Genomic DNA, 27,834 nt, shown 5'->3' on the forward strand with positions numbered 1-27,834 from the left:
TTGTTTTGAATCGATTTTGTGCAGTAGTGAGTGAGTTGGAAGGCAAAAATTAAATTTCCTGCAGAAACATTATAATTTAAGGATATATTCCTGGTTTAGTGCTGAAAAATATTGATCCGCGAGTGTAGGTTAATGAAATTTTAACTGAAGTGCGAGAAAACTTGCAATAGACTGATTCTTATCACCAAACTACAACAGCGATTGATCAAGTGAAATTTCTTAGGTAAGGTATATGCGCATAATGTAGGCCTTCACGAACACTATTTTTTCCTATATAGTGATAAAACATTTTAATATTTAAAATAAAAACTTATAGTGTTGGATATATTAATAGAGAAAATGTAGATTAATTTTCCAACATGTTTTTATATTTTGCGAGTCTAAATATACGGTATGATTCGGTTGAAATGAAATCTCTAATCATTGCTTAACATGTTAGGGAAAGATGTGATAAAATGAACAGTTGGTAATATTTAGATTGAAACACTATTTAGTAGCCCTCTTCATGTTTTCAAAAAGTATCAAAAATTCAATCGGTCAGCCCAGAATCACAAATTTTAATGCTAAAATAAGCCTCCTGTCAATTTTTCAGCTAATTTGGATGAAATTTCGAGGTGGCTCAAGTTGATTTAGTGTTTTGGGCTATTTTCAATTTTGTAAAAAATCTAACAAGAGATATAAACGTCGAAAACTATCGCAACAACCTCTATACGGAAGCTTTTGGTGTGCTCTACAAGTCTTGTGAACATTGCGATTCGTTCCGTTCACGTTTTGTCCATGTTAAAGTGATTTTCAATCTTTTAAGTGCATAAAAATACTGTTCCCCCAAAAGTCGTTGTTCTACAAAATTCTTGAGTTTATGACAAATGATTGTTAATTTATTAGATTATTATTCCTCTTTTTTCCCTAAAAATTTGAGTAATATAATTGCCTATGTGTGATTTACCGTTAAATTCTTAAAAATCCGAAGCTGAGCATTTGTAATAAATTTGGCACGTTAGGATTTCTTCAAGCAAGTTGTTCGAACAAAACATAAATTAAATCATAAGATATTTGATGCTTACAACAAACGACTTCCAAATTTGGTCAATTCATCATATGTCTGCATGCTTTTAACATTGAGTGCATTGTAGTAACAAGTGAAATCGAAGCTTCTTTGTTTGAACAACTTGTTTGAAGAAATCTCAGCGTGCAAATTTATGACAAATGTTCAGCTTCCGATTTTTAAGAATTTAACGGTAAATCGCACATGGGCTATTATATTACTCAAATTTCCAGGGAAAAATAGAAACTATAATATAATAAATTAACAATTATTTGTCATAAACTCAAGAATTTTGTAGAACAACGACTTATGGGGGAAACAGTATTTTTATGCACTTAAAAGCTTGAAAATCACTTTAACATGGACAAAACGTGAAAGGAACGAATTGCAATGTTCACAAGACTTGTAGAGCACACCAAAAGCTTCCGTATAGAGGTTGTTGCGATAGTTTTCGACGTTTATATCTCTTGTTAGATTTTTTCCAAAATTGAAAATAGCCCAAAACCACTGAATCGACTTGAGCCACCTCGAAATTTTATCCGAATTAGCTGAAAATTTGACAGGAGACTTATTTTAGCATGAGAATTGTGATGCTTGGCTGACCGGTTGAATTTTTGATACTTTTTGAAAACATGAAGAGGTCTACTATTTAGGCGTATGTTAACCATGCACAAGTACTCGAAATGAAATAAAGTACCTGAGCTAATATGTTGGTTTTGAGATCGAACGAATAGCTATTACTTTCCAAAAAATCAAACGAGGCATTAAAAATTGGGTCTGATGTAATTTTCAACTATTTTTTCGTAAGCGTTAATCTTACAGTGGGTCCAAAAAGTATTCGTCTAGCTGCATATTCTTTAGTAAAATGTAAAACTTAGGCGTGATAGAAGTGAAATCAAAAAACTTTCTTCTAAATTTGGTAAAAAACTTATCAACACATGATTATTATTCAAAAACAAATAGAAGTTTCAATTACTTTTTCTAGTATGTAGAGAATATCTAAATTTCGTCAATTTCGCTCGCTCAAAAAGTATTCGTCTATTTAGAAAAATCATAAGGGTTGTGTACAAGACACGACCGCCCGACGTAAACTACGTAAAACAGTTTGGTGAAATGAAGAATCTGATGATTCGGCTCTACGCACGCCGTTAATTGCCAGATCCAAAAATGCTGCTTGTAACACGGATGTAAAGATGTACTGCTGTTGCCACGACCGCCACCACTATCGAACGAAAAATTTTTATCCGCACCACCACAGCCGTTGTCGCTAGGACCGCTTCTGGACGCCTTGGTCTGCTTTCCATGAAATCCAGAATGAAAATGACGCGCGCACGCGAAACACGGGGCTTTTTATACACAGGAAAAACGAAGCAGTGGATCAAAAGACCCGTACCTTACTGCAATCTGATGTCCGTGTTGGGGATTTATGAACGGGATTGATTATTTCTGAATTTTTCACCCGATTTGGAAAGAAATAACATTTTTCATAGTTTGCCGTTGATAATGAATAGTTTTAATACAATTAGAAAATTGGTGGAAAGAATCCGAATCTATTAATAACAAAATCTCGAAAATCCGTCGAAAGATAAAGTCGCCATTACCGTTTGAAATCTTACATAATTTCGTGACGGTCCCCAATTTGGAAATTTTCATTTTGCACCCTGTATCCGAGGCTTCCCCTTAGACGTAGTTAACGTCAAAATGCGCGAACAAAAAACACGTCCGTACGTGCTGCTGTCTCGAACTGGAATGGGCCACGCGCGCGCGGGAGAGCAGTTTTCTTATAATCAATAAATATGGCTCATTAGTCCCGCCTCTTTGTTGTCCGGTATGACTGCAAATATTGTGTAATCGTCACACACTCACCAAATAAGCGTGGCTACAGGTTCATCTTTATTGATTCAAAGAAAGCAGCTCTTCCGCGCGCGCGAGCCATTTCATTCGAGATGTTGCGAAGAGCAGACCGTGGTACCACCTTCGCCATCGGCGGAGCTCCTACCGGAAATTTTATTCCCGGCGATGGTGTGGGTCGCGCGGTCGTCGTCATTAACATTAGCAGCGCTCAGATTAAATTTTCTTGTATGAAGTAGGGGGAATGACGGCTTTTACAGGTTTAGTTCTACTATTGTCAGGGGGGTTTTTGTTGACCAAATTTTATGAAATTTGGCCACAATATTCTTTGATATGCTATGATATGATATTTGATATGAAGTACTAACGATCGGCTACCATCAATGAAAGTGGCTCAGGTGACTCGGGGAGGCACTACACGTGGAGTGGAGTGGCGTATTTCGGCTTTCAGTTGTTTGATGTAACTGTAAATGTATCAGCATGTAGATTGCGAGTAAGCACGTAGTAGAAGTTGTTGTAGAAAAAAAGTAATGGGTAATGTTTTAAACATAACCGCGAGTAGACGTAGGACTTGAATAATCGTATTTACATTTAACTTTTGAATTAATGAGGTTTGATTGGTATAGGTATTGGAAACGACTACATTCATACTATGTAGAATAATTAGCGATTTGTTTTTTCAAAACTTCTAGAAATAAAACCAACATTTAAATACATAATTAGCTTCGCTTTATTTCTAACTATTAAACCCTTATGAACTCAAGCAAATGTGTATCATTTAATTGCCAATGCCTTCTGCGAATGAATGAAAATAGTTATTTTTAATCAAATTTCTGTATTCAGTTGATCAGTATTGTAGTTGTTTTTTTTGGCTAAGGAATCAGAACTGTAATGGTATAACCCTGTTTTAATGTACTTGTCGTCTAGCACAACTTAACATATGGTCAGCCATATGCCATGACATATTCCCATCCCGGAATGATGAGGATTATTGAGGTGACACGGGAAGCACAAATAATCATTAAATCGTCATCATTTTCATCATTGAATGCCTTATTTTTTTCTACAACAAATATGATTTTGAAAAATTATCACCGGTGCGTGCTTTCTCGCAATCTACATGCTAATACATTTACAGTTACATCAAACAACTGAAAACAGAAATACGCCGCTCCAAAATTACGAGGTGGCAATGCTAGAAAGAGACAAAAGATAGGAAAAATCAAGATTTTTTTATGTACAGGTTATCCGACTTGTCAATATCCCCAACTCAGCCATCTTGGATTTTTGTATGGAATTTTTTTTACGTTTTGCACTGAAAATTTATGATCCCCCCCCGCGCTGGTTATTCCCATCAACCGACGAAGTTGGATAACCTGTACATAAAAAAATCTTGGGAAAAATAACACGGTGTGTAGTGCCTCCCCGAGTCACCTTAAACCAATCACTTTCCCTGGGCTATTTTTATCATTCTATACATCCACCACCGCTGCCCTCGCAGCGTCAGCCATCATCGGTGTTTAGCCGTGAGCTCCGAGTGATGCGGTGGGCGATTGCATCGATCGTAACCGACACCACTGCATCCGACCATCATCGTGCATAGAATGACAAAAAAATGCGCCCTCTTCTTTCACGCACACTCGCAGTCCCACCGGGAGCTCTTCCACTGGCGATTGCATGCTGTGTAAGTAAAAAAATGCGAGAAAAATGCGCGAGCATAAAGCACGTCCGTCCGCGCTGCTGTCACAAACTGTAATGAAAGACGTAAGTCCTACGTCAAAAAATTAAGCATTAATGATAATCAATAGTATCAATAGAATTGGCAAATTGCTGAAGGGTTTCCGAATCGATTGATAAGCAAATGTCGAAAATAAGATAAAGACGCTATTAGCGTTTGAAATCTATCCTAATTTTTGTGACAGTCTCGAATTTGGAAATTTCCGTTTTAAACCCTGTATCTGAGTCTTCCCCTTAGACGAAGTTTACGTCAAAAAATCTGTAGCAAACATCAATACTGACGCCATACATTTTTTTTTTCAGTCATAATGCGAATCAATTGTTTGCATGGTCTCCTTCCGATACTTGCTTGGGATTCAACTACCGGCGTTAAGAGCCCCGCACATAGCATACGTTTGCGTTGCGTTTGACAGTTTTCTCATGGGAAATGTGTCAAACGCAACGCAAACGTATCCTATGTGCGGGGCTCTTTAGCGTTAGCGCTTTGAATAAAGTTCATCTCGGAACCGATTTCTTTTTCAATCAACAGGAAAAATACAAAATTAGTCTCGCGGGAAAATTTCATGTTGTGCCGACAACATCCAAATCGTTGCAAACGCCACATTAGTGAATAAATTGCTGTAGCAATCTTCCGATGACGGCCTATGCTCGGACCGGCCCTAATGCTATGATTCCGCTACCGGTGCCAAACAATTTTGCTTTGTTCTATGAAGAAAGTTCGTCTAATATCAACATTCTCAATAACTAAAATCATTCAACTCCGAATTACGCTAGAAAATTTCACCGAAGAATTTTCCAGTTCCTAACGGTTGCACTTTAAGAAAATTATAATTATTATAAATCGAATTTGGAAATTTCGGTTTTACACCCTGTATCTGAGTCTTCCCCTTAGACGTAGTTTACGTCAAAAAAAAATCGAGTGAAACACGAATATAATAGTTTTATTCGCATGTAGTTACACTAAGGGGCAAGCCAGAGTAAACGCGACGAGCGATGCGACGCGACGCGACTCACGTAAAAGAATAACAATCATTATCAACAGGCTGTCAAATTGCACTGTCGCGTCGCGTCGCATCGCACGTCGCGTTTACTCTGGCTTGCCCCTAACACACTCTAGTGATGTCTTGCAACATTTTTGTCAATATTCAATGACAGATCAAATAATGTTTTTGTTTTGTTTGAACTTGGCGCGGAAAAAAGAAGCACAATGGGTGGGAAAAGTAAAAAGATGAGTCCAAATGAAAAAAAACTTATTCTACGCCTGCATAATTAGTGCAAGTTGACTTATGAATTTGCAAGAAATGTGGGTAGACCAAGGGTAGCAAGAATTCAACCATTTAATTGGTGATTGATCGCATCAGCGCCACAAAAATCTAGCAAAACAAATAACAGAGTGGTCGTCAGCGATGATAAACTGATAACGATGAGCGATTTATTGTACGGAAAATAAACAAAATCTTCAAAAACGAGTTCACAAAAGATATTTTAGTTACTAGATAAAGATTGTCGCTGTCGTCGCTGTCCGGAACATCTTTTGCTGGCGAGGATAGGGGAGCTAAATGTCAAAGATGGAAAATCCATACGATTTGACAGGTATGTACCACACATGTTTCGGACAGCAGAACAAAGGGAACAGTAGCGACAATCTTTATCTAGTAACTAAAATATCTTTTGTTCACCCATATAGGCAAGTGAGTTGGAGAGAAGAAGTGCTCAGATATGAACCAATACGAACAGAAAAACCTGTGAAAAGTATGGGTATAATGGGCGAGTATCACGGAAGAAAATTCAAGTGAGCCATCCAATTATCAAAAACAGCTCGATTTCAGCTAAAAACATCGCTGGAAGAAGGATGACTTTCGAAATCAAGTCATGTTATCTGACGAAAGCAAGTACAGCGTATTTGGATCAAATGGCCGATGTATGGTATGGCGGAAAAGGAATATTGAGATAGAGCCGCAGAATCTCTTTTGAGCAGTAAAGCATGGTGGGGGCTCCGTCATAGTCTCTGAGGTGCTTGAGCGCAACCGGTGTGGGAAAATTTCACATTATTGAAGGAATTATGTATCACAAAATGTTCATCCGTATTTTGAGGCAAAATTTTGACGCAAGTGCTGAAAAATTGGGCTTACAGGGAACATACATCTTACAGGGTGATAATTACCTCAAGCACGCAGCCCAAAGTACTGAGCTGTAGCAACTCTATAATACCCCAATCAACTCAAAACGCCTCCTCAGAGCCCAGATATGAATCCAATTTAACTCCATTGGAAGGTTCTGGACGACAAACTTTTCGTGAAATTCGTGAAAGTCATATTTCCAACAACAACGAAATAAAATTAGTGTTGAAAAAAGAATGGAAGAATATTCCGTCCCCCGTTACGACTAATTTGGTCAGTTCCATGCCACAAGAACTACAGCCCGTTATAGATACACAGGGGAATCCAACGAAATATTGAATTCCATTCTACAACTCTTGTTTTCGTTTCAAAAGCGCGCTAAACCTGAGTAGACGAATACTTTTTGAGTCCGTATTTAATGAATTGTTATGTTTTGTTACCTTTGTTTTGTTATTGTTTTATTTTTCTGTTTGATTTTTAACAATAAAGTTGAATTGATTAATTTGCTACACAATGTAATCGATAGTTTTAATTTTTTGAGCTTACTAGATTCTATCTTTGACATTTTCTAGAAAACACACAGCTAGACGAATACTTTTTGGACTCACTGTATATAATAAAAATAAGTTGATATTTCCTTCCTGATGATTTAACTCGCAAACGGATTGATCGACTTGCAAGATTGTTTCCCTGATCGATTCGTTTTGGGATCCGCAATGTTTGTACGTACAAAAAGTTAGTGAACTTAACGGGGAAATATAAAAAATCATTGGAATACAATTTTGGGTCAGCTGTTTAGCAAGACAAAACAAACGCACGGAAATTGATCTAGAGTGCGGTGCTGCAAATAGTTCGATGTGACATTTGCAACACCCGAACAAATCTGGGTATTTTTCGCAAGTTCTTAATAAATTCATCATAATAACGGGCTTGGTGGTCATATGGCTACCGCTTCTGCCTCATACGCAGGAGGTCGTGGGTTCAATCCCAGGCCCGTTCCATTCCTCCTACTTTGTATCTTTTCATATATTTCTCATGTTCTAGCAATCGCTAGAACTGGAAATGGGCTTTCATCCCGTTTCCATCCCTTCTATCTCCCTACACCTATAACTTGATTAGTTCTAACAGGTAACTGTTAGAATTCGAAATGAGCCAAAAAAAAAAACTCGTTTCGGCATCCAATTAGAATTATACTCCACCCTTTCATTACTATCACATTGGCAACCCGTTAACCAAGACGAACCTCTGCCGTAAAACCTAACCCCAGATTCCAATAAAATTCCGCAGGAACTCGTGGCGAGTGCAGAGGTGTTCTCGGCTTGCAGTGGGCGAGTGACTGCATCATCAATTCCTTCCCATCCCCGATGACCGTGAGGACGTGGCCAGCGCCGTTATCGACCATTCAAAATACTAGAGCTCTCGGACTGTGCACATTGAGGTTGGAGAGCAAATCCCATGCTTCCATCCATTGGTTCCCTGTGCAATTGCGATTGTTCTGGTCGATCATGGAGTAGCAACTACGAAATGCACGGTCATCATGCTCATGCTCATGCTCATGCTCAGTTCTTAATAAATTCATCATAACATTGGTGCGGCAAATAGGCCAATCTTCCTAGATGTTCGATTCCACGCCTTTCTGCCAATCGGTATCAGTAACTCCGTCTATGTTGGCTGGTAGTATTATTTTTACTGATTTAGACATTTACCAGAATTTTTATAACATCGGTTCATCATAAGCGAGGTAGGGCTTTAGGCAAGGATGTTAACGATCATTCAGTAATTTGCGTTCGATCATTTAGTACTTTGTCAATAACACATGAAGCTGAATTTCAAATTATGTTGTATGGTGGACTTCTAGTGCGAAGGTTTTTCTACAACTTTGCCTAATGGTTCGTTGTTTGAATTCCATTATTAACGGAGTTATAGCTATATAGGCTAGATGTACCAGTTGTGGCTATAGCACCAGTTGTCGCATTAGTGCTTTAAATGCCAAATGGCCAATCAAATCGCCGCAACCCAAGTTCATATCGATAAAGCATATTCATATGATACGATAAAACCTTTGATCTCCTCCAAAACAAGCAAAGCATAATTGTAAAAATTGATTTTGCTTAATTTTTGACGTCCTTTGCACCAGTTGTCGCACTAGTGGTCCCTATTTGGCCAGTCCCATAAGAAAACAATGGGATTTGCCAAATAGGGAACCAAAATTAAGAATAGTGCCATAACTGGTGCATGCGTTCCTATTATGGATTAATCAATTTTGATGATTATAACAAATTTTATTGTGGTTTTCACAGCTGTTCTAAGGAGCAGGAAGTAAAACCTTTCACTTGATATATAAAGTCCACCCACATGCCTTTTACTTATTTTTTAAAAAATAGTTGTTCTTATGTATGGCGACAATTGGTACACCCACCCTAGTTTCTGTAACTTAGACTAAATGATAACAAAATTCCAATCATTTAGTTTAAGTTACTGCAACTAGCGCTCTAACTCCGTTATTAGTTGAATTCTAATAACGAACCATTAGGCAAAGTTGTAGAAAAATCTTCGCACTAGAAGTCCACCATACAACATATTTTGAAATTCAGCTTCTGGAATGTGTTATTGACAAACTACTAAATGGTCGAACGCAAATTACTGAATGATCGTTAACATCCTTGGCTTTAGAACCTAATTGACCCAAGCGGCTTGGTCAAGATGCCGCAAGCATGAACCCCGAAGCACAGTACAACAGCTTTTAGTATAGTGGAACCACATGTCAATATACTTAGACCTTTTCTTTTGCTGATCCAATGCAACGAAATCCAGACAGCTGTCCTCATAGATAATGGTTGGTTTCTGTTGACTTTCGTTCAGCTCCTCTAGCAACCTACACAACCACATGGCCTCCTGCGTAGCCTCCAAGAGGGCCACATATGCAGCCTTCATGGTCGATACAGCAACACATCTTTGCTTTCTGCTCACCCAAGTAACGGCTGCTCCTCCTAGGCGGAACACGTATCCAGTGCACGATTTTCGGTCAGCACTATCGCCCGCCCAGTCAGCATCACAGAAACCCGACAACAGCAACTCGCGATCAATGTTTCCAAGCGTCAATCCGTAGTCAACTGTGTGTATAAGGTATCGTACTATACATTTTGCCTCGGTCCAATCCGTAGCTGATGGGCAACTGACTTTTCGGCTCAGGATTTCAACCGCCGCCGCGATATCCGGACGACTATTGACAACCGATTTTGAGCTACTCTCTGTCACTTTGTAGTACCCCGGATCCATTGGGTACTTTGATCCCTTAGCGTTTTCCAGACGAAACCTTGTCACCAACTTCTCGATTAATGCCTTCTGAGAAAATCACAAAGAAACCATCCAAATTCCTTCGCACACGGATTCCTAAGAAACTTCTTATGCCACCTAATCTGGTTATCTTCAGCCGTTCCTGCAAAGCTTGCCACTTTTCAATTTCCTCCTCCTGTGCGCACCAGCAGCAGATCATTCACATATATTATCAAATACATTCACCCGTTCTTGCTACACCGTTTACGGTATAAACATGAATCGGAATTACACTCCTCGAATCCAAGTTGCTTGAGTATGTCCGTCAGCGGTCAACACGGACACGGTCAAGCAGTTTGACCAACATTGACTCCACCTCTCGTTTGTTCAAACATCCATCAAGTTTTACCAACAGCGGCACGAACAATCAATTTATTCGACCAACAATATCACACACGAACGACCGAAGCGCCAACTTCAGCACCAACCATCAAAAAATATATGGGGGTTTGTGCAACTTCACTACAAATGCTCAAACATGTTCGGCGAACCTTGACTCCGCCCCCGACAACGCAACTCAAACTAAAATCAAACCGTTTTATTTTTTTCCAACCGAGCCGCCAACTGTCAAATGGTTGTTCGAACAACTTCACACACGTTCAAACAAAGCAGCATCCGAAGCGTTTTCTTGGGGGCGGAGTCAATGTTCGTCAAACTGCTTGACTGGTGTGTACGCTGCATTATGTCAAACCCTCGCAGCATGCTTCAATCCGTAGATGCTACGCTTTAACTTGCACACTTTCTTCTCATTCCCCTGCACTGCGTATCCCGGTGGCTGACGCATATACACCACCTATATAATCCAGCTTTCCGCACAAATACGTTGATTTTATGTTTAAGTGTTTCACGTGCATCCGACGATGGCCTGTTACAGTCAACAGTACTCGAAATGTTGAACACATTGCCACAGGAGCAAATATCTCTTCGAAATCCGACCCGAATCGTTGGATGTAGCCTTGCACCACAAGTCTGGCCTTCACCCGCTCGTTGCCATGCTAACAAAATAGTCATCAAAACATACTGGCAATACTCCTCTGGTAGAGCAACGTGAGCTCTCACGTTGGATTCCCTCTCCCGGAGCAGCGACGTTCTCTTCACCGTAGTACAATTCTTCAGCCGATCCATACCGGTTCATATCTTCTTCTTTATCAGGCCCTTCCTCGGGTTCAGCTGCAGGTGCCACGTGGCACGTGACACTACCGGGCCCGATGGCGGTTCTAACTCGACTGTCGAGTCGATTCAGTTGCTTCCAGCTTCCGCTCGGTGATACTCGGCTGATGGTGATCCGTCCGAGCAACATATCCAACAGCCATGGGCCTTGTGCTCGTTGAAGTATTTTCTTGCGTATCTCGGCTGGAGTTTCGCAACCAAAAATCCGAAAGTGTTCGTACGATGGAAGTGTTACGTACCACTTCTCGAAGGGACTCATTCCAATGGACCTAGAAACAACCCGATTCTGAATATAGGTTGCCGTCAGAATCGCCTTTCCCCAGTACTTTTGATCCAATTTCGCCTCCAACAGCATACAGAGTGCCATCTCCTTCAGCATGTATCGGTTTCGTCTCTCTAATACGCCATTCTGTTGTGGCGAGTAGGGCGCGCTGAACTGGCTTACGATGCCTTCTGTCCGCAAGTAGTCCTGCAAATCCTTGCTGATAAATTCTCCGCCACCGTCTGACTGTAGCACCTTGGGAGTTTTTCCAGTCTGCGTCCGGCAGAAGCTGATAAAGTCTTTGTTTTTTTTTCTTCGGCTTCAGACTTCTTCTTTAGAAGGTACACGAATGCCATCCGTGTATGGTCATCAACCAAACAAAGGAAGTATCGATTCCTACGGCTTCTCCAGAGATTGATGTGACACGCTGCTGAACGAAACTCTATGCTCGAACTCTGCTGCTTGGACATTGTTCACTTATCTTATCCATCACCCGTTCTTCTCATGGAAATACTTCAGAAAACTTTTGGATAAAAAATGTTCACTTTCGGCTTGTTATCGGCCAATTGCTATGCTGCACAAACTGCTAAGAGCTCCTGGGCCCATAACTTGATAGAAATAAAAGCGTTCGAACAGGTTACAAAGAATAGCAACAAATGATTGTATTACACTGCATACAAATACAACGCTTACTATGGTAGCGTTTTTTCGGATTTGCACTGAGTATGGAAAACATAAAAAAAATCTCGCTTTTATTTATGAGCATGAGCATTATGACCGCACAATTCGTAGTTGCTACTCCGTGATTGACTGAACTTGCGAAATTTTTCAGAGAACACAAAAAATGGGGCTTGGGAGTATTTAGCTACCCATTCTCAATATACACGTTTCGGGAGCTCAAATATCTAAAGTCAATAACGGCGCCGACCACGTCCTTACGGTCATATAGGAAGGGAAGGATTGTTAGTCCGACTCTCGTTGCTACTATGGACCGAGTATACCAATATGATGTAAAGGAGCAATATGATGTAAAGGAGGTGTGGTGATCACTTTGTGTATTACACAGAAGATTACTTGTAGTAGTGCGTCGTTTCTTCCGCGGCTTAGCAACGTCTCAATCACCTGACGACGGCTGACGTCACAAAGTTTGTTACTAAATTTTCTTCTGTTTCCCCTCCAAGCGTTGCGCAGTGCACCGTCGTGCCTAAGGGTAACCAGCATTTTGTTATTGTTATCCCATCAATAACAGGAAAAAATGTTCCGTGGTGAGGGTAATTCATTCTGTTTCAAATAACTTTTGATCTTTTTTTCAGGATGTCCTCGATAACATTTCAGCATACCAAGGATAATGAGCATTATGTGATTTACATGCCTCAAAATTGGAACCAGAATATAGGACTATAGTGTAAAAAATAATGTGCAATTATGTATTAGTAGTCTACAGTCTATAGTCTGGAAAAAATATGCCCACGGAAGATGGCAGGAATGCTTAATTAATGTTGAAAACCTACTAATTTCACCACGAAATTGTTCTGATTTGAAGTGCGTATATTGATCTTACCGTTGATGCTAGTATTTAATTTCTTTGAATGATATTTTCGTTTTGTTAGCGGCAAAAAGACGTTAAAGATTAGACTATGGTTGAATAATTAAATGAAACCGTATGACGTCACAGACATTCTCCTCAAATTGTATTTACGTTTACAGCTTACTAACACTACTAAGCGCCGAGTTCCTCCACACCTTTCTTTTAGCATATTGCGAGTATACCTCTGCATTATAACTCCTTTATAACGTTCCTTGTTCCAAACGTGGCTAGGAAACTCGTTTCATGCGAAATTGTTGACAGTTCAATATACATGCAAACCCAGCATAAACGCAACATAATTTTTGAATGAACTTAAAGGGTGTTCATTTACTAGGGTTGGAACTGAATAGCTATCACAATCGAACGTTTTCGAACTTTTGGAAGACGTCAAGAAGCGAGGGGTGAGAAACTATCTCTTAACGAAGTTTGCATCGAATTAAGGACGGTATTTAGCAAATTGTGTGCCTTCTAAGAAATTTCTATCTCCAAAGATAACTAGGCTTTTCTGGGGTAATACAACATGCTGACAAACAGTGTTGTCCTACACTCAGTGCAAAAAATTCTGCTCTTTGATTTTACTCCATCTAAACGGTTTTATAGTCTTAGATAAATAAGTTCAACTAAGGGTCTGTCTCATTTGGAGAATTAAACTGAAATTAAAATTAAAAGTGACATTTCAATAATTATCAAATAACCCTGCTCGCAGAGCAAGATTAGTTTTGACAGATATCGAATCATTTTGCATCGATGTCTTATTGGAATTGCTGGATAGCACCAACCATTCTTATGATTGGGTTATTTGCTAATTTTTGAACTGTCACTTTTAAGTTTAATTCTCCAAATGAGACAGAGCCTAATAGAGGGATATTTGAATTTTCTAAACGTCATGTCATACTGTCAAAAAAATGCACGCCAGAGCCACAGGAGCGCGCGCGCTGTGTATTTCCAGTGCGCGCGCTCCTGTGGCTCTGGCCAGCGTCTATTATATAGAGTTGCGCAAAGAGGATCTTCTTACACTTATTCTGAATGATCTTGTTATTCTGTTTGCAACTTTCATTTTTGGTCAACCCTTGAAGTGACTTCACGGGAGTGTTCACTGCTAAAGCTTTTTAATTCGATAACCAAATCACCCACAGAGTGCAAACACGTGAGTTTCTTGTTGCTACTTTATTGGTGGGTGTATTGAAGTTTTTTGAAGCTGTTTCTAGAACAAATCTAATACATTTCAATTCATGCGTTTTAATTCTCCATAATAATTATTAGGCGATAACAATACTTCCGCCTTACCAACAAGCATTTGTTTACTTTGCTCGATAGGTAGACGGTTTGACAGTTCAATAGGTAGATTTGGCTTCACTCTTTGCGTAACTCTATATATAATAGACTCTGGCTCTGGCGTGCATTTTTTTGACAGTTCGAAATGACATTTAGTAAATTCAAATATCCCTCTATTAGTTGAACTTACTTAGTTAAGACTATAAAATCGTTTAGATGAAGTAAAATCAAAGAGCAGAATTTTTTGCACTGAGTGTAGGACAACACTGCTGACAAACATTATTTATTTGAACTATTGTTACCTAGTTTTGTTCTACTTAAGTGATCACGAATTTTCCTATCATAACTTCTAATACACAATTTGGCTTATAACTACTAAAAATAACCAGAGCGACTTACGGTTTTTTCCGGATTACTGTGGGTCGTGGACTGACTTATGGAGCTGCTGGGAAACCACTGAATGGTATTGGTGATCGTCGAAACCGCCCGCTCGACTGGCGTGTCAGATCGTGCCAGGTCAAAGCAACGGGTTGTTCCTTTAGATATTGATGAGGAAACTCTGGCTCGGCTTGCCGCACCGGAAAGTCAAATGGATGGAAAGTTGATTATCCGATTATCCGTTTCGCCAGGTGGGAATTCTCGGGATTTCTTGGGTGGTCCGGAACAAGATGGCGTCTTCCACAATGGCGTCGACTACTAGCACTAGACAAACTACTGACCGACACTGTTCTCGAGGTAAAGCGTTAGACTCTCCCTTGTAATGTCGAAAACCCCTCTTCTGCATTTGCCTCCAATGGAGAACAAGCAGGGTAGATTTCTGGCTCAGGGGCATCTGGGAAAATGGGAAGGTCCAGTCGGGAAGATTTGTCCACGTGGGCCGCCTGGTCTGTGGTTTTGGGCCTAAATAAACGGAAAAAGGCCGCGTTTGGCGTTAAAGAAAAGGAGATCGCACAAATACCCGCATTTGGTGGAGCCAATGCTTAAATATTTGAAACCGTCGGTTACAGCATCTCCACGATTGTCTTGGGATAGGATATCGTTTTAGTTACAAAGGATAATTTATCTGGATTCACTTCGGTAAGTGATGCGATCTATGGGATGAGAAATAACACTAATACGCTGTTTCGCGACGAGTTAAAAGTTAAAACATGCACGCCCGTTGGCATATGAAGACTGAGGAGATTCGCGTTTTGGATGACCGAACGGACGCGCAGTACTCTGTACTTACTTGCCTAATAGCTACTGCAAACCTGAGAGAGAGAAGACAGCTCGCTTTATTTACGTTCATCCTAATGTCACCGCGATCCAGTCACTGCGAACCGAAAAATAAACACTGCGATGCAACTTCAAATGGTCGTAACCAAAATTATTTATTTGGCAATTTATGTTCGCAACTTTTCTTATATCTGCTACAGTGAATTGAACCCGTAATTATTCATGTGAATAATCCCGTATTATGAGAAATAAGTTTTGTTCCACGTTAGAAATTTCATAACCATTGAAATCAGCTAATTCGAACAAGTTTTTGTTGGAGTGAAAAATGTTGCTTCCGACGTTATGAAATGTTACTTTGATTTGTTGAGTTTCCACGGTTTCCACACAAATAAAGAAGAAGAAGACATAGTAAATAAACGATCTGTCAGTGAGCTGGCTTCTCTCTCTCAGCTGCAAACTACTTCCGCACAAAGCAAAACTAAATTTGGACGACCGACGACTCCAATTACTGGAGAAACATGACTCATAAAAAATCTCGCTATTATTTAAAATATTTATTTTTATCAGTAAAATACTTAAAACTGTAAGTTTTATTACCGAATTGACCGTTTTATTTGGTCAACGGCAATCCGATGGCGAAAGAGTGGAAAGCACTGCTATTATTGCATGTATGAAACAAGCGATAGAAGTGACTGTAGGATAATGAAAACTTCTAGTTTCTAATCCTCTCAACTTAAGCTCAATCTGTGCAAAGTCAAACAAATGTATAAATATCTCCTCTGTGTGGATCCCTGCAGCTAAGGGTCTGTATGTTCTAAGGATTTCGAAAACTCTACTACAACGTATGAAAGTCCTTTACAACTTCTTTATTATATTAAGTCACATTGCGTTGAACTCGCTTGCTACATACCCTACAAGAACGAACTGCTTATTTTTTACTCTTTCCCTTCGTTCCTTTCTTCCCCTTTTTCTTCTTCGACTTCTTGCTCTTGCGTTTCTCTTGCGCCGCTCTCCATGCCCTCTGTATAACACGAGCTGCGTGCTCCTTCTTGAACATCTCAACTTGTTCTTCAAACCGCTCCATTTCAAACATTTCGACGCTAACCTTCAGCTGGTTGTATTTCTCCATCTCCGGCTCGTAGACTGTCTCCGTCCATTCCATAAACTGATCGACTTCATCCTCCAGCACCTTTATTTCCTTCATTGGTTCGCCGACGAACTTGTCGTACTTTTTCATCCACAGTTGCAACTGTACCGTGAGTTTCGTTATCTTTCGGCGCTTCTGGTTGTGTTCGTCGCACAAATCCCGATACTCGTTGTTTTGATCCAAGTCTAGATTTTTCTTGGCTGACTGTTTCTGAAGCTGTGCGAACGCAACGTCATCCGCTAGTTTAGCATCCGTAAGCTTCAGTTCGGACTCCTCAATGATCTCCCCAACTTCCCGACGACTTCGGTCGGTCAACGCGAAATTCTCCAGATTGGTTTCCTCGATAGCGGCATGCATCAAGTGGATTCGTTTCTTCAGATTCCGCATTCTTGCTCTGTTCGCTAGGATGGCCGTGATCCATTCTAGCTTATCTTCTGAATGAGATTGTCGTTTGAAGGGCAAGAGTAGTTCTTTCTCGATCGGCAGTTTGTCACCAAGGTTTCGAACTGCTTGCAGAATGTGATCATACTTTTCTGGAATCTGAATAAGATTTTAAGGACCTTCCCATTGAAATGGATAATGATAAAGTACCTCATATGTAGACAGTTTACGCTTTTGGTAAATTCGCTTCAGTCCTTCAACCATGTCATTTGCATCCAATTTCAATAACTCAGTGATTTCGCCCCATAGTTCAGCTTGCTGTTGTCTACTACGTAAATTTTGAACACCGATCAGAACGGAGAAAAACAGTTTCAGATTATCTTTGAGTTCTTTAATGACAAGGTCGATCCATTTCTTTCGTTGTTGAAAGTCTAAAGCACGCCCAAATGGTGGATCTTGTCCTCCAAATGCAGCATCTTCTGTCCATCTTGTAGATGTGATTGTTCTTGCGAATTCCTGCTCCATTTTTATGATTTTTTTCGCCTATTTATTCTCTTTTTATGATGCCTTTTCTACGCCATTCAGCTCCATATCTGTCAGTTCATTTACAGAGACGGCTCAAAGCCTACTTCAACTATCGGAACTATCACTCTTCTGAGGGACCTTCACCATGATCCATCTAACGGGTCAAAACCTCACCTCAAAAGAGGTGATCCAAAACATCTTCTCCCCGATCGTTGGAGCGATCATCTCCCCACAAGCGGAGGAATTATGCCAGAAAAATAATTTGACGTTCGTCGAGATGCTGCAACCCTTTCTGAAGCTATCCTCCGATGGTAAGTACCGTTGAAAATGCAACCTCGAACCGCAACCAACTCTGATCAATTCGCAGCGCACTTTCGCGACACGGCCGGAACCAGCGTGTCGATCAAGGGCCTACGAATAAACGTGTGCGATGTTAACTGGCGCCCACCGCAGACCATCCTGGCCAAGAAGATGCTCAACGAATCGGTAACGTCTGCCGTGGGGGAAAAGTTGCGCGCCATCAAACTGGACGACGGTAGCTTCGTGGACATTCCGGTTTCGGAGCCATGGTTCGAGCAGTGGCGTGAAACGTTTTTGACCGTGCAGTTTCCATCGGATCATGAGTTCACGAGGCATCTGTTGTGTTCGATGATCGTGGTGTCCAGTATCGACGTGAATCCGCTGGAAGTGGCTGGACAGTTGACGAAAAAAATCCAGATGATGCAGAACATTACGCCGCCCCGGTTGCCGAAGTGGTTCTCGGGCGATTCGCTGAACTGCTACGTGATGCTGCATGATGGGTGTTCGGGAGACATTAGCAAGTAAGTGTTACTATGTCTGAAACTCGATTTGTGAAATTGAACAACATGTGAGAGATTTAGTTTGAAAAATGTTGGATGATGGAAAAGGATGGAAAAAGGAGGGGGAAGGTAGGATGAAGAAAGAAAAAGGAATAAGGATGAAGGAAGAAAGTTGAAATATGTAAGAAAGAGTCAAGAAGAAGTAAGAAAAAAAAAACGAAAATAAAAAAATAAAAAGGCAAGAATAAAAAATAAAGATAATAAAAAATTAATTTGAATGAGGAAGTAAGATAAAAGAAGTAAGTTAGACGAAAAAGAAGGAAGTGTAGAGCGTAGATCACCGATCCCGGCAGATTACAAGGTGGACAACACTCCGACGGACTTGTAACACAAACGACCGGGAACTTTTCAGATTTCGCGTGTACGGTGGACGAGCAAATAAAAATCACGACTTCTGTTTACGAGCTTTACTTTTGGAATGAGAGACACAAAAAATCAATATACATTATAATGAAACGGGTATAATACTTTTTCACCTTTTCGCCGCATCATAGACATGATGGAAAGATGTCGTACTTTCTACACTCCTCCTCGATATTTTAGCGGGTATTGGACTCGGTTAAGCCCATCATCTCCGAGAATTGTTTCTGCTTCTAGCTTCCCAATGGCTTGATGAGGATGTCTGCGATCATAGTTTCCGAGGGGCAATATTCGACAACTACAATGCCTTTCTCCGACAAATCCTTGGCGAAATGTAGACGGGTGTCTATATGTTTAGATCGCCTGGATGAACGATCGATTGCTACAAAGTCGATGCAGCTAATATTGTCTTCCAGCATAGTAGTCGGACCTTTTTGCTTCTCATCAAAGTCTTGAAGTAGCTTTCGTAGCCACAGCGCTTCCCTGCAAGCCTCGGATAAGGCTATGTATTCGGCCTCCATTGTCGACAAAGAGACGCATGTCTGTTTTCGACTCACCCATCCTACGGTTGCTTGTCCAAGCCTTAACACGTATCCGGTGTTGGACTTCCGGTCATCGGTATCGGAACTCCAATCGGCGTCACTGTAGCCAATTAGTTTGAGTGGCTTATCTCTGCAGCTGATTAGTTGAAGTGCATAATCACTGGTGGCAACGAGATATCTGACCACCCTCTTTAGCTCCACCCAGTCTACTTCCGTTGGAGCGCTCACTCGTCGGCTGAGGATCGCTACGCTGGCTGACACGTCGGGACGCGTATTGACGGCCAAATAGAGCAACGCTCCGATTAAGCATTGATATTGCTTGTTATCGGGCATCAGCTTGCTGCCTTCCCGGCTACGGTAGTAGCCTGTATCCAATGGAATTTTAGATCCCTTGGCACGGTCAAGATTGAACCGACTTGCAATCCTCAGAATATCACCTTGTTGATCCATAGAGTAATATCCATTGTTGTCCTTCCGTATACGAATTCCTAGGAAACAACTAATGTCTCCTAGCGACGATAGTGTTAGCTTCTTTTTCAGCGCATTCTCCACGTTCGTGATCTCTTCTTCCGCTATACAGGCAACGACGATATCGTCCACATATATCAGTATGTAGACCCAACCAGACGATACATGCTTTGTGAACAGACACGGATCTGCGACCGATTGCTTGAAACCCATTGCTTCGAGGATACTACGAATTGTTTCGTTCCATACCCGCGCTGCCTGTTTCACTCCGTAGATACTGCGTTGAAGTCTGCACACCAGCTTCTCTTGACCACGTTGCTGAAAACCTTTCGGCTGCTGCATATACAGCTCCTCCTTCAGTCGACCGTGTAGATATGCGCACTTAATATCCAAATGACGAACCTTCATTTGCTTATAACCGGCGACAGTCAACAAAACTTTCAACGACACTTGAGTTGCAACTGGCGCAAACACGGAATCGTAGTCGATTCCAAATTGTTGGGAAAACCCCTGCGCGACTAGGCGGGCTTTGTGCCTGGTCACGTTTCCAGCGCTGTCCTCTTTCTTTTTGAAGACCCACTTGCTGCCTATAGGTTTTCGGCCAACAGGTAACTCCACAAGGGTCCACGTCTCATTCTGCATCAAACTATCGTACTCGTCCTTCATAGCCGCTTTCCATAAATCTTGCTCCGATCCTTGTACGGCATCTTCATATGAAACTGGATCACCTTCAACTACCAGAGCTAATCGACTTCATAGTCCCTTCGTGGAAGAACCCCTCTCGTTGACCGTTTACCATTGCTTCTTTGATCACCAGATGCTTCTTCTCCATCCGTAATATCACCAGCCTGGTCTTCCCATCCGTAGAATTCTTCATCCGTATCTTGATCGGCATGCTCCGGGGAACGCTTCTCTTCCTGAACGCAGTGTTCTTCCTGAGCAACTATCTCCTCCTGAGACGATACAGCTTCGGGCCATTCCGGATCATGTCCGATTTCTTCCGTTCCCTGCGCTTCTGGCTTTGCCATGTGGGGGTTGTTCTGCTGCTCAATAAAGCGAGCATCACGGCTGATCGTGACTGTGTTGGTTTGAGTGTCCAAGAATCGGAACGCTTTGCGGTCTTCGCAATATCCCACGAAAGTCAATTTTCGCGATTTACAGTCGAATTTCTTCCGTTTCTCGTCCGGAATATGCACATATGCCGAACACCCAAAAATTCGTAGGTGACTCAACTTTGGCATTTTGCCAAACCATTTTTCGTATGGTGTCTTCAATTGCACGAGAAGGTAGCCTGGGAGGGAGAAACAGATTCGAAAAATGTGTGTGTCAAGCCGAGCCGAAATCCAGCTGTCAGTGTGAGCCAAAAACAAAACTCTTAGCAAGAAAATGTTTGCAGGCGATATAACAACAATAACACACAAAACCAAATTTATTCTTTTCAGGTGCCTCCTACGTTGATTGTTTTTTTCTTGTTGAAAATTTACTTGCTGTATGACAACAGTATATATTAAATTTGATGTGTTGTATCGAGAGCTCCCTCCCAGGGTAGCCGGTTCTGGACATAAGCAGCTGTCATAAGTGCTTCGCCCCAGTATCGTTTACCAAGCCCTGCGTCTAGCAACATGCACGTTGCCATCTCCTGCAACGCGCGGTTTTTCCGCTCAGCCACGCCATTCTGTTGGGGGCTGTAGGCTGCGGTATATTGAGCTTGTATACCTTCCTTCTCATACAATGCTTTCACGTATTCTCCACCTCCGTCAGACCGGATAACACATGGAGCCCTTCCAAAACGCGTTTTAACGTGAGCCACATACCGTTTTATACAGTCTGCTACATCGGATTTTTGTCGCAGAAGACATACGACGGTATAGCGACTAAAATCGTCGATAAGCGTCATCAGATACCTGCAGCCACCTGGGGTCACGTTACAAGGTCGAGTATTCTACTGGCTCCAGTTTCGGAAGATTTAGGGAAAGAAGTGCGTGGAAGCTTACCTTGAAGACAGTCATCGCATACCTGCCGCAAACCGCAATCCTTCATCTCGAAGTCCACGCTGAAGTTACCTGCTTTCAACTTTTCCAGCACAGCTGGATCCCGGTGACCAAATCGCCGATGCCACATGTGTTGGCAGTTCGGCAGATGTTGTAACTCCTTACTCAGCTTTGCGTATTCCACTGTCTTCAGTACAAATAAATTTCCACTCAGTTCTCCGGATGCAACAGTTTTACCGGCGGTGCTCACTATCGAACATGCTGACCCGACAAAGTTCACTTGAAATCCTTTCTTCGTCAGCTTTGCTTTCATCCAAAGTGGTAAAGAAAGCTCTATCATTGGTCATGTGGCTCGAGCAGCCACTGTCGATATACCAACAACCACTTCGACGAGCACTCCCGATCGTGAAACAAATCGGAACGTCCTTTTCAGCCGTTAGTTTGGCCTTCACTGCACCTTTCTTCTGTTTTTCTGCCTTTCCATTCACTGTTTCCGAGTCACTTTTCTTATGCTGCAGTTGCTGCCACTGTCGGCAATCCTTCCGGTAATGTCCGGGTTTTTGACAGTGAAAACACAGTCGCTTCTTCTGGTCCCTCTGATTAAACTTCATGGCCTTTTCACCCGACACTGTATTCCGGTCGACCCGCTTCTGATACTCGTCTAACAACTTTTGCTTAACCAGCGACATCGTCAAGTCCGCTTCTGGCCGGCTTTCCAAAGCCGTGACCAGGCCACCATAAGAGTCCGGCAGACTCCGCAATAACATTGCAATTTGCAACGACTCATCGAGCGCTTGGCCCGCACATGCCAGACGAATAAAAAGCTCTTCCAAATCAAACAGATGTTTTTCCAAATCTTCTCCGTCGGCCAAGTTCAAATTACAAATCTTCTTAAGCAAGGACACACGCGACGTCATGGTAGTTTTCTCATGATATTTCTGTAGGCAATCCCACACTTCTTTGGCGGATTTGGCATCCTTTACCAAATTCAATTGGCTGTCTTCCAGGTACAACACTATAATCGCATGACACTTCGAATCGTCTTTCTCCCACGAGCTCGTGGCCGGCACAGGCTTTACACTGCCAATAACGTACCACCGGTCTTCTCGCTTCAAAAGCATCTCCATTCGCGTCTTCCATATTGATTATTGTTATTCAATCGGGCAAATAAGAACTTTTCACTCATCGCTTTTAATCTGAACGCGCCGTAAAAACACTTATATTGTCAACCGACCGACTACACACGTCGTTTTACCGTCACCGAATGGATGCGCACACACGACACCACGTTCCAGCCTATTTTTTCGCACTTTTGTGGATCTTCCCAAATCACTATTTCACTCGATTAACTACACCGTCCTGGGTCCATGACCTGTAGAGCGTAGATCACCGATCCGGGCAGATTACAAGGTGGACAACACTCCGACGGACTTGTAACACAAACGACCGGGAAAAACACAACTTCTGTTTACGAGCTTTACTTTTGGAATGAGAGACACAAAGAATCAATATACATTATAATGAAACGGGTATAATACTTTTTCGCCTTTTCGCCGCATCATAGACATGATGGAAAGATGTCGTACTTTCTATAGGAAGAAGAAAGATGCAAAAAGAAAGAACTTACAGTGACTATAATAACAGTGTCGTCAAGTGTCAAAATTGGAACAGAATCAGCTGTCAGTTCCATACAAATGCGCGTTCCAAACGAGCAGGAGACCTGTCAAAAGTGGAATATGACGTTACTCTTCTTATAGGACTCTAAAAGAACTGACTTCTCACTCCTCATACATCACTTCTCATTTTTCCTAATCAGTACATCCTGCAAAAGATCGTGATCGTCATAAGACAGAAGACGAAGCGCCTCTTTCTATTTCGGGCGACCAAATGAAAGTATCGTGGGTTCTTTCATCAATTTCGCATGAAAGGCAGTAATGAAGGGATGTTATGATTTGTTTTGAAATTAAAATTTCCAAACTATTTTAATAGATATATGCAATGAATAATAAATAATCGATGAATTAATCATATTTCTTTAATCCACCGAGTTGAAAGTGGTGATAAACACAAAAATAAAGCAGATATTGCACACTGTCATGCCCTGTAGCGGAATATTTTTTTTTATTTTGGGACTTTTGTAGCATATGTATCATCCTTCGCGTTTCTAATAGAGATTGAAAGGAGCATATATGTACGTACACATCGCGTGACATCTCTAACTGAAAATGAGAAATTGCAGTACTGGTCCTAATTACCGTTCGACGTAATGACCTTCGGCCTAATGATCTGATACCCTTTTTCCAGAGCTCAGCAAGCCTTCGATGGTCTCAAATCAACCTACGGCGATCACAAATGTTTCCTACTGCAGATCAACTCCCATCAGGGACCTCCCATGGAATGCCCCGATCCTTGGATGCGTTACCTAAAAAAACACCAACGCACGGAACCGACCCCGTCGTCCGATATCGATAGTGCGCCAAAAACTCCGCAGGACGCCACTTCAGTGACATCGATGCCGACTACAATCCAAACGGCATCTCTCACTCCGGGGGGTAGCAGTACTGCGTCCGATTCGGGCATTATCAGTGGGGAAGTGATCGCCCATCCGCTTAGCCCGGTGCAGGAAACCGGAATAGAGATACAGGAGACTTCCAGCTTGACGTCCAGTATTGACAGCCTTTCGCAGCAAACCATCAATCCAAACGTGTGGACGGTAGAAAGCGATACCGATGTCGCTCACGGTACCTTTCTAACGGCTGGAGATTTGGATAATTTGAAACATTTCGTTCAGGACTTTGCGGTGCGTGCGTTGATTCCGTACGTGGAGAAGTTGGTAGGTGTTCTGAATGACTCCATCTCGAACAAAAAGGGCGTTAGTCGTTCGTTGCTTAGCGCAACCAAAAGGTGGTTCGTGACCAACAAACCTGGAACAAACACCAATCAGAACGCTGTGGTTTACACCAATGAGTCCACCGAACTGCAGACCAGGAAGCTGGGAGATCTCTACTTCATGTTCGGTCACTATTCCCTAGCATTCCAGGCATACCATCAGGCGAAGCGTGACTTTAACGCGGATTCTGCCTGGCAATACTACGCAGGTGCACTGGAAATGGCCGCACTCGCTGCTTACATGCAAGGCACGGCCAATCGGAAAACGTACGACTATATGGAAGAATCGATCGTGACCTACCTGAACAGCTGCAAGATGCCGCAATTCGCCACCCGAGCAACACTTCTTTCTATGGAGTGCCTTAAAACGGCCAAGCTTTACAACGAAGCCGCCAAACAATTGATCAGGATGACCAGCGAAGATTCTGATCTACGTTCAGCGCTTCTGCTGGAGCAGGCCGCTTATTGTTTCCTACTGGCAACACCTCCACAGTATCGGAAGTACGCATTCCACTCGGTACTGGCCGGTCATCGGTTCTCGAAAGCTGGACAACGGAAGCATTCCTTCCGCACATACAAACAAGCGTATCAGGTGTTCGAAAATCGAGGTTGGAGCTTGGCCGAAGATCACATTCAATATACGATCGGCAAGCAAGCCATCAACCTAAAGAAGTTAGACGAAGCCAGTAACTGTCTCTCTCATCTATTGCGTCCTTCCAGTCTCCAGAGCGCGACCCAGCAGGCATTCTTCCTAAAAGATTTCCTTGCAACTCAGAAGGCTTTGCTGGCCAAAAACGACGTGAATGATATCCTGACCATATCTTTGCCAAAGATCGTTCAACCTATGACTCGTGTCCTGGTGACGTCTCAGCCTCCGGTGGCCAATCCCTTGTTCATTCCTGCCACCAACCTCACAATTAACTCCAGTTTGCTAGAAGAAAACATCTGGAACAAAATGGAGGAGATGCTGGTACAGAGTGCTTCCAAGAAATCCATCATGATTTTCAAACCCAGCAAATCGTTATTCACTCAAGAATCGCATGCTCTGGAGAATCCACGTAGCGTTCATGGTGAACCGATTGAGATATCATTCAATTTGGAAAACGCAATCAAACCTCCCATTGCGTTTGAAAGCATCAACATTCTGTGGGAATTCCGCAAAGAAACGCAGGAAATCTACTCCAACAAGCCGCTCTTCATGGGTGAAGTCACCGCCGATGAGCGCAAAGAAATCGAAAACGTCGTCGCCACCACTTCGGTCAGTTCGGTAAGTTTCAATGAATACGAAATCAAGACCGTGTCCCTGAAGATAACACCTAGAAGCACCGGACAGCTCCGAATCCTCGGAGTCGTTGGGAAGATATTATCTACCGCAGTCGGGACTTCGGAGCCAGCAACCCTTTGGGGTAAGCAACTCTTCGAGGCGCTCCCCATCCGTTCCAACGCCAAGGACAATCGCCCGGTCCAGTTCGATCGCAAGCTGGAAATCGAAGTCCTGCCACCGGCTCCGGCGTTGCATGTCAGCTTCTCGCAAACACCCACCGAAGTCCTCGCCGGCGAGGTGATCTCCATCCAGATCAACATGACCAACGCGGGTGTAAACGTGCTAAACGACATCTACATCTGTATTGATAATCCGCGTTTTGTGCTCGTCAACCCAGAGGAGTCGGAAATCCCGTTGTCCATCCTACGGGATTTGCGCAATCTGGTCAATGAAAATCTTGGCAAGGAGAAGGAAGCGCGAAAGCAGTACGTCTTCAGGGCTTTCAAGGAGAGCGAGGGCAATGCTATCAGCCCAATGGAAACGAAAACGAGTACAATCTGGCTGCAGGCGCCATATGTTAAGGGGCCAAAGAACGTCAAGCTGCTAATTTACTACGGCATGCCGGCGGATTACCCGAAGCTGAAGTAAGTGAATATTCATAATAAAAGCGATTAAGGATGATCATTTCTTTTTATTATTATTATTTCTCAGGCACCGGTTGGTCCGACACACGTGGAACTTCAACGTGAACGAATCGCTCCTGTTGGACGCCAACTGTAACGTCAGTAATCCACTGACAAACGAGTTGGGCATCGACGTCAACGTTAAAAATCTCAATCAGGTCCACCATCCACTGATGACAGAAATTGCGGTAAACGAGATTGTTCTGTACTGCTCGACGTACCAGTTGAACCCGAGAAAGATTGTCTGTGAGTGTTGTAATATGAACTAAAATATTAAACCTTTCAACATAATGCCATTTTTTGTGCAGATATCAAGAACCCCGGCTACCAAAAGCACTTTGTCGAGGGCTTCGGACTCAAAACCAATGAAACCCTGAGTCTGCGTTGCAATTTGCAGAAACGACCGGAAGAAGTCAAGTTCGGTACGGATGTCCGGGAGTATATCAGCGATAAGCTGTCAACGGTTTCAATTAGGGCGCCCAGTGCCGAGATGATCGCCTGTCTGCCTAGCTTCCACGCGACCGGCAGCTTTCTGATGAAGAACGAAACCAAGTACATCCGGGTGTACGAAAGCTCCAACAACGAGGAGTTCAATCAGATTATTTCGAGTCTGGACCGGCACATGACCGTGTGCGTTAACTGGAGTGGGCAGATCAACGATAATGGGTCGTCCCGGAAGGCCTACGGGCAGCATTTCGTTCAGCTCAGGAACCTGTATGACGCGTGAGTGACCTGCATGTGGGCTGACTCGCCATTAGATTGCCATTTACCTTGATATTTATTTCAGTGTATTTTGTCCACCCTCGGAACGCCACCAGCAGGTTATATTCACGCATAATGAAGTTGTTTACAGCATCTATGATAATTTAGATGAGGTTATTCCAAAACCTGACGATGGATTAGACGATGGATGGGGTGTCAACAATAAGTATGCTTCGACACATGTTATCCGTTCTTGAATTCCTAATTGATTAACATATATTTTTTACAGTTTTGTGGCTCAGCGATGTTTCCTAGAAGAGAACTTCCAATCTGTAGAATTGCTGGCAAAGGGATAATTTTTTTCAGTAGATATTTATTGTGATTCTATAATTAGGATATAAATTTTAAAGTTTATTAGGCGTA

General features: G+C 42.2%; 2 protein-coding genes across 3 annotated transcripts; one reads left to right on the forward strand and one right to left on the reverse strand.

Moving 5' to 3' along the window:
- Positions 1 to 28: 28 nt before the first annotated feature.
- Positions 29 to 27,834, forward strand: LOC134210563 (trafficking protein particle complex subunit 8). 2 transcript variants are annotated; one of them, XM_062686637.1, is made up of 8 exons: positions 29 to 223; positions 17,728 to 17,963; positions 18,020 to 18,473; positions 24,178 to 26,670; positions 26,738 to 26,955; positions 27,018 to 27,432; positions 27,497 to 27,637; positions 27,701 to 27,834. In XM_062686637.1, the coding sequence occupies exons 2-8, from the start codon at positions 17,798 to 17,800 to the stop codon at positions 27,765 to 27,767; spliced, it is 3,954 nt and encodes a 1,317-aa protein (XP_062542621.1). In that variant the 5' UTR covers positions 29 to 223; positions 17,728 to 17,797; the 3' UTR covers positions 27,768 to 27,834. The 2 variants fall into 2 exon arrangements, with proteins under 2 accessions (XP_062542621.1, XP_062542620.1); XM_062686636.1 differs by having other exon boundaries at positions 17,739 to 17,963.
- Positions 16,227 to 17,721, reverse strand: LOC134210564 (dynein regulatory complex protein 10-like). Its single transcript, XM_062686638.1, has 2 exons — positions 17,338 to 17,721; positions 16,227 to 17,286 (listed from the first exon to the last, which is right to left on the reverse strand). Exons 1-2 carry the CDS (start codon positions 17,650 to 17,652, stop codon positions 16,528 to 16,530), a joined length of 1,074 nt encoding a protein of 357 aa, XP_062542622.1. The 5' UTR covers positions 17,653 to 17,721; the 3' UTR covers positions 16,227 to 16,527.

The sequence above is a fragment of the Armigeres subalbatus genome, chromosome 2, assembly GCF_024139115.2.
Source record: "Armigeres subalbatus isolate Guangzhou_Male chromosome 2, GZ_Asu_2, whole genome shotgun sequence".
NCBI classification, from domain to species: domain Eukaryota; kingdom Metazoa; phylum Arthropoda; class Insecta; order Diptera; family Culicidae; genus Armigeres; species Armigeres subalbatus.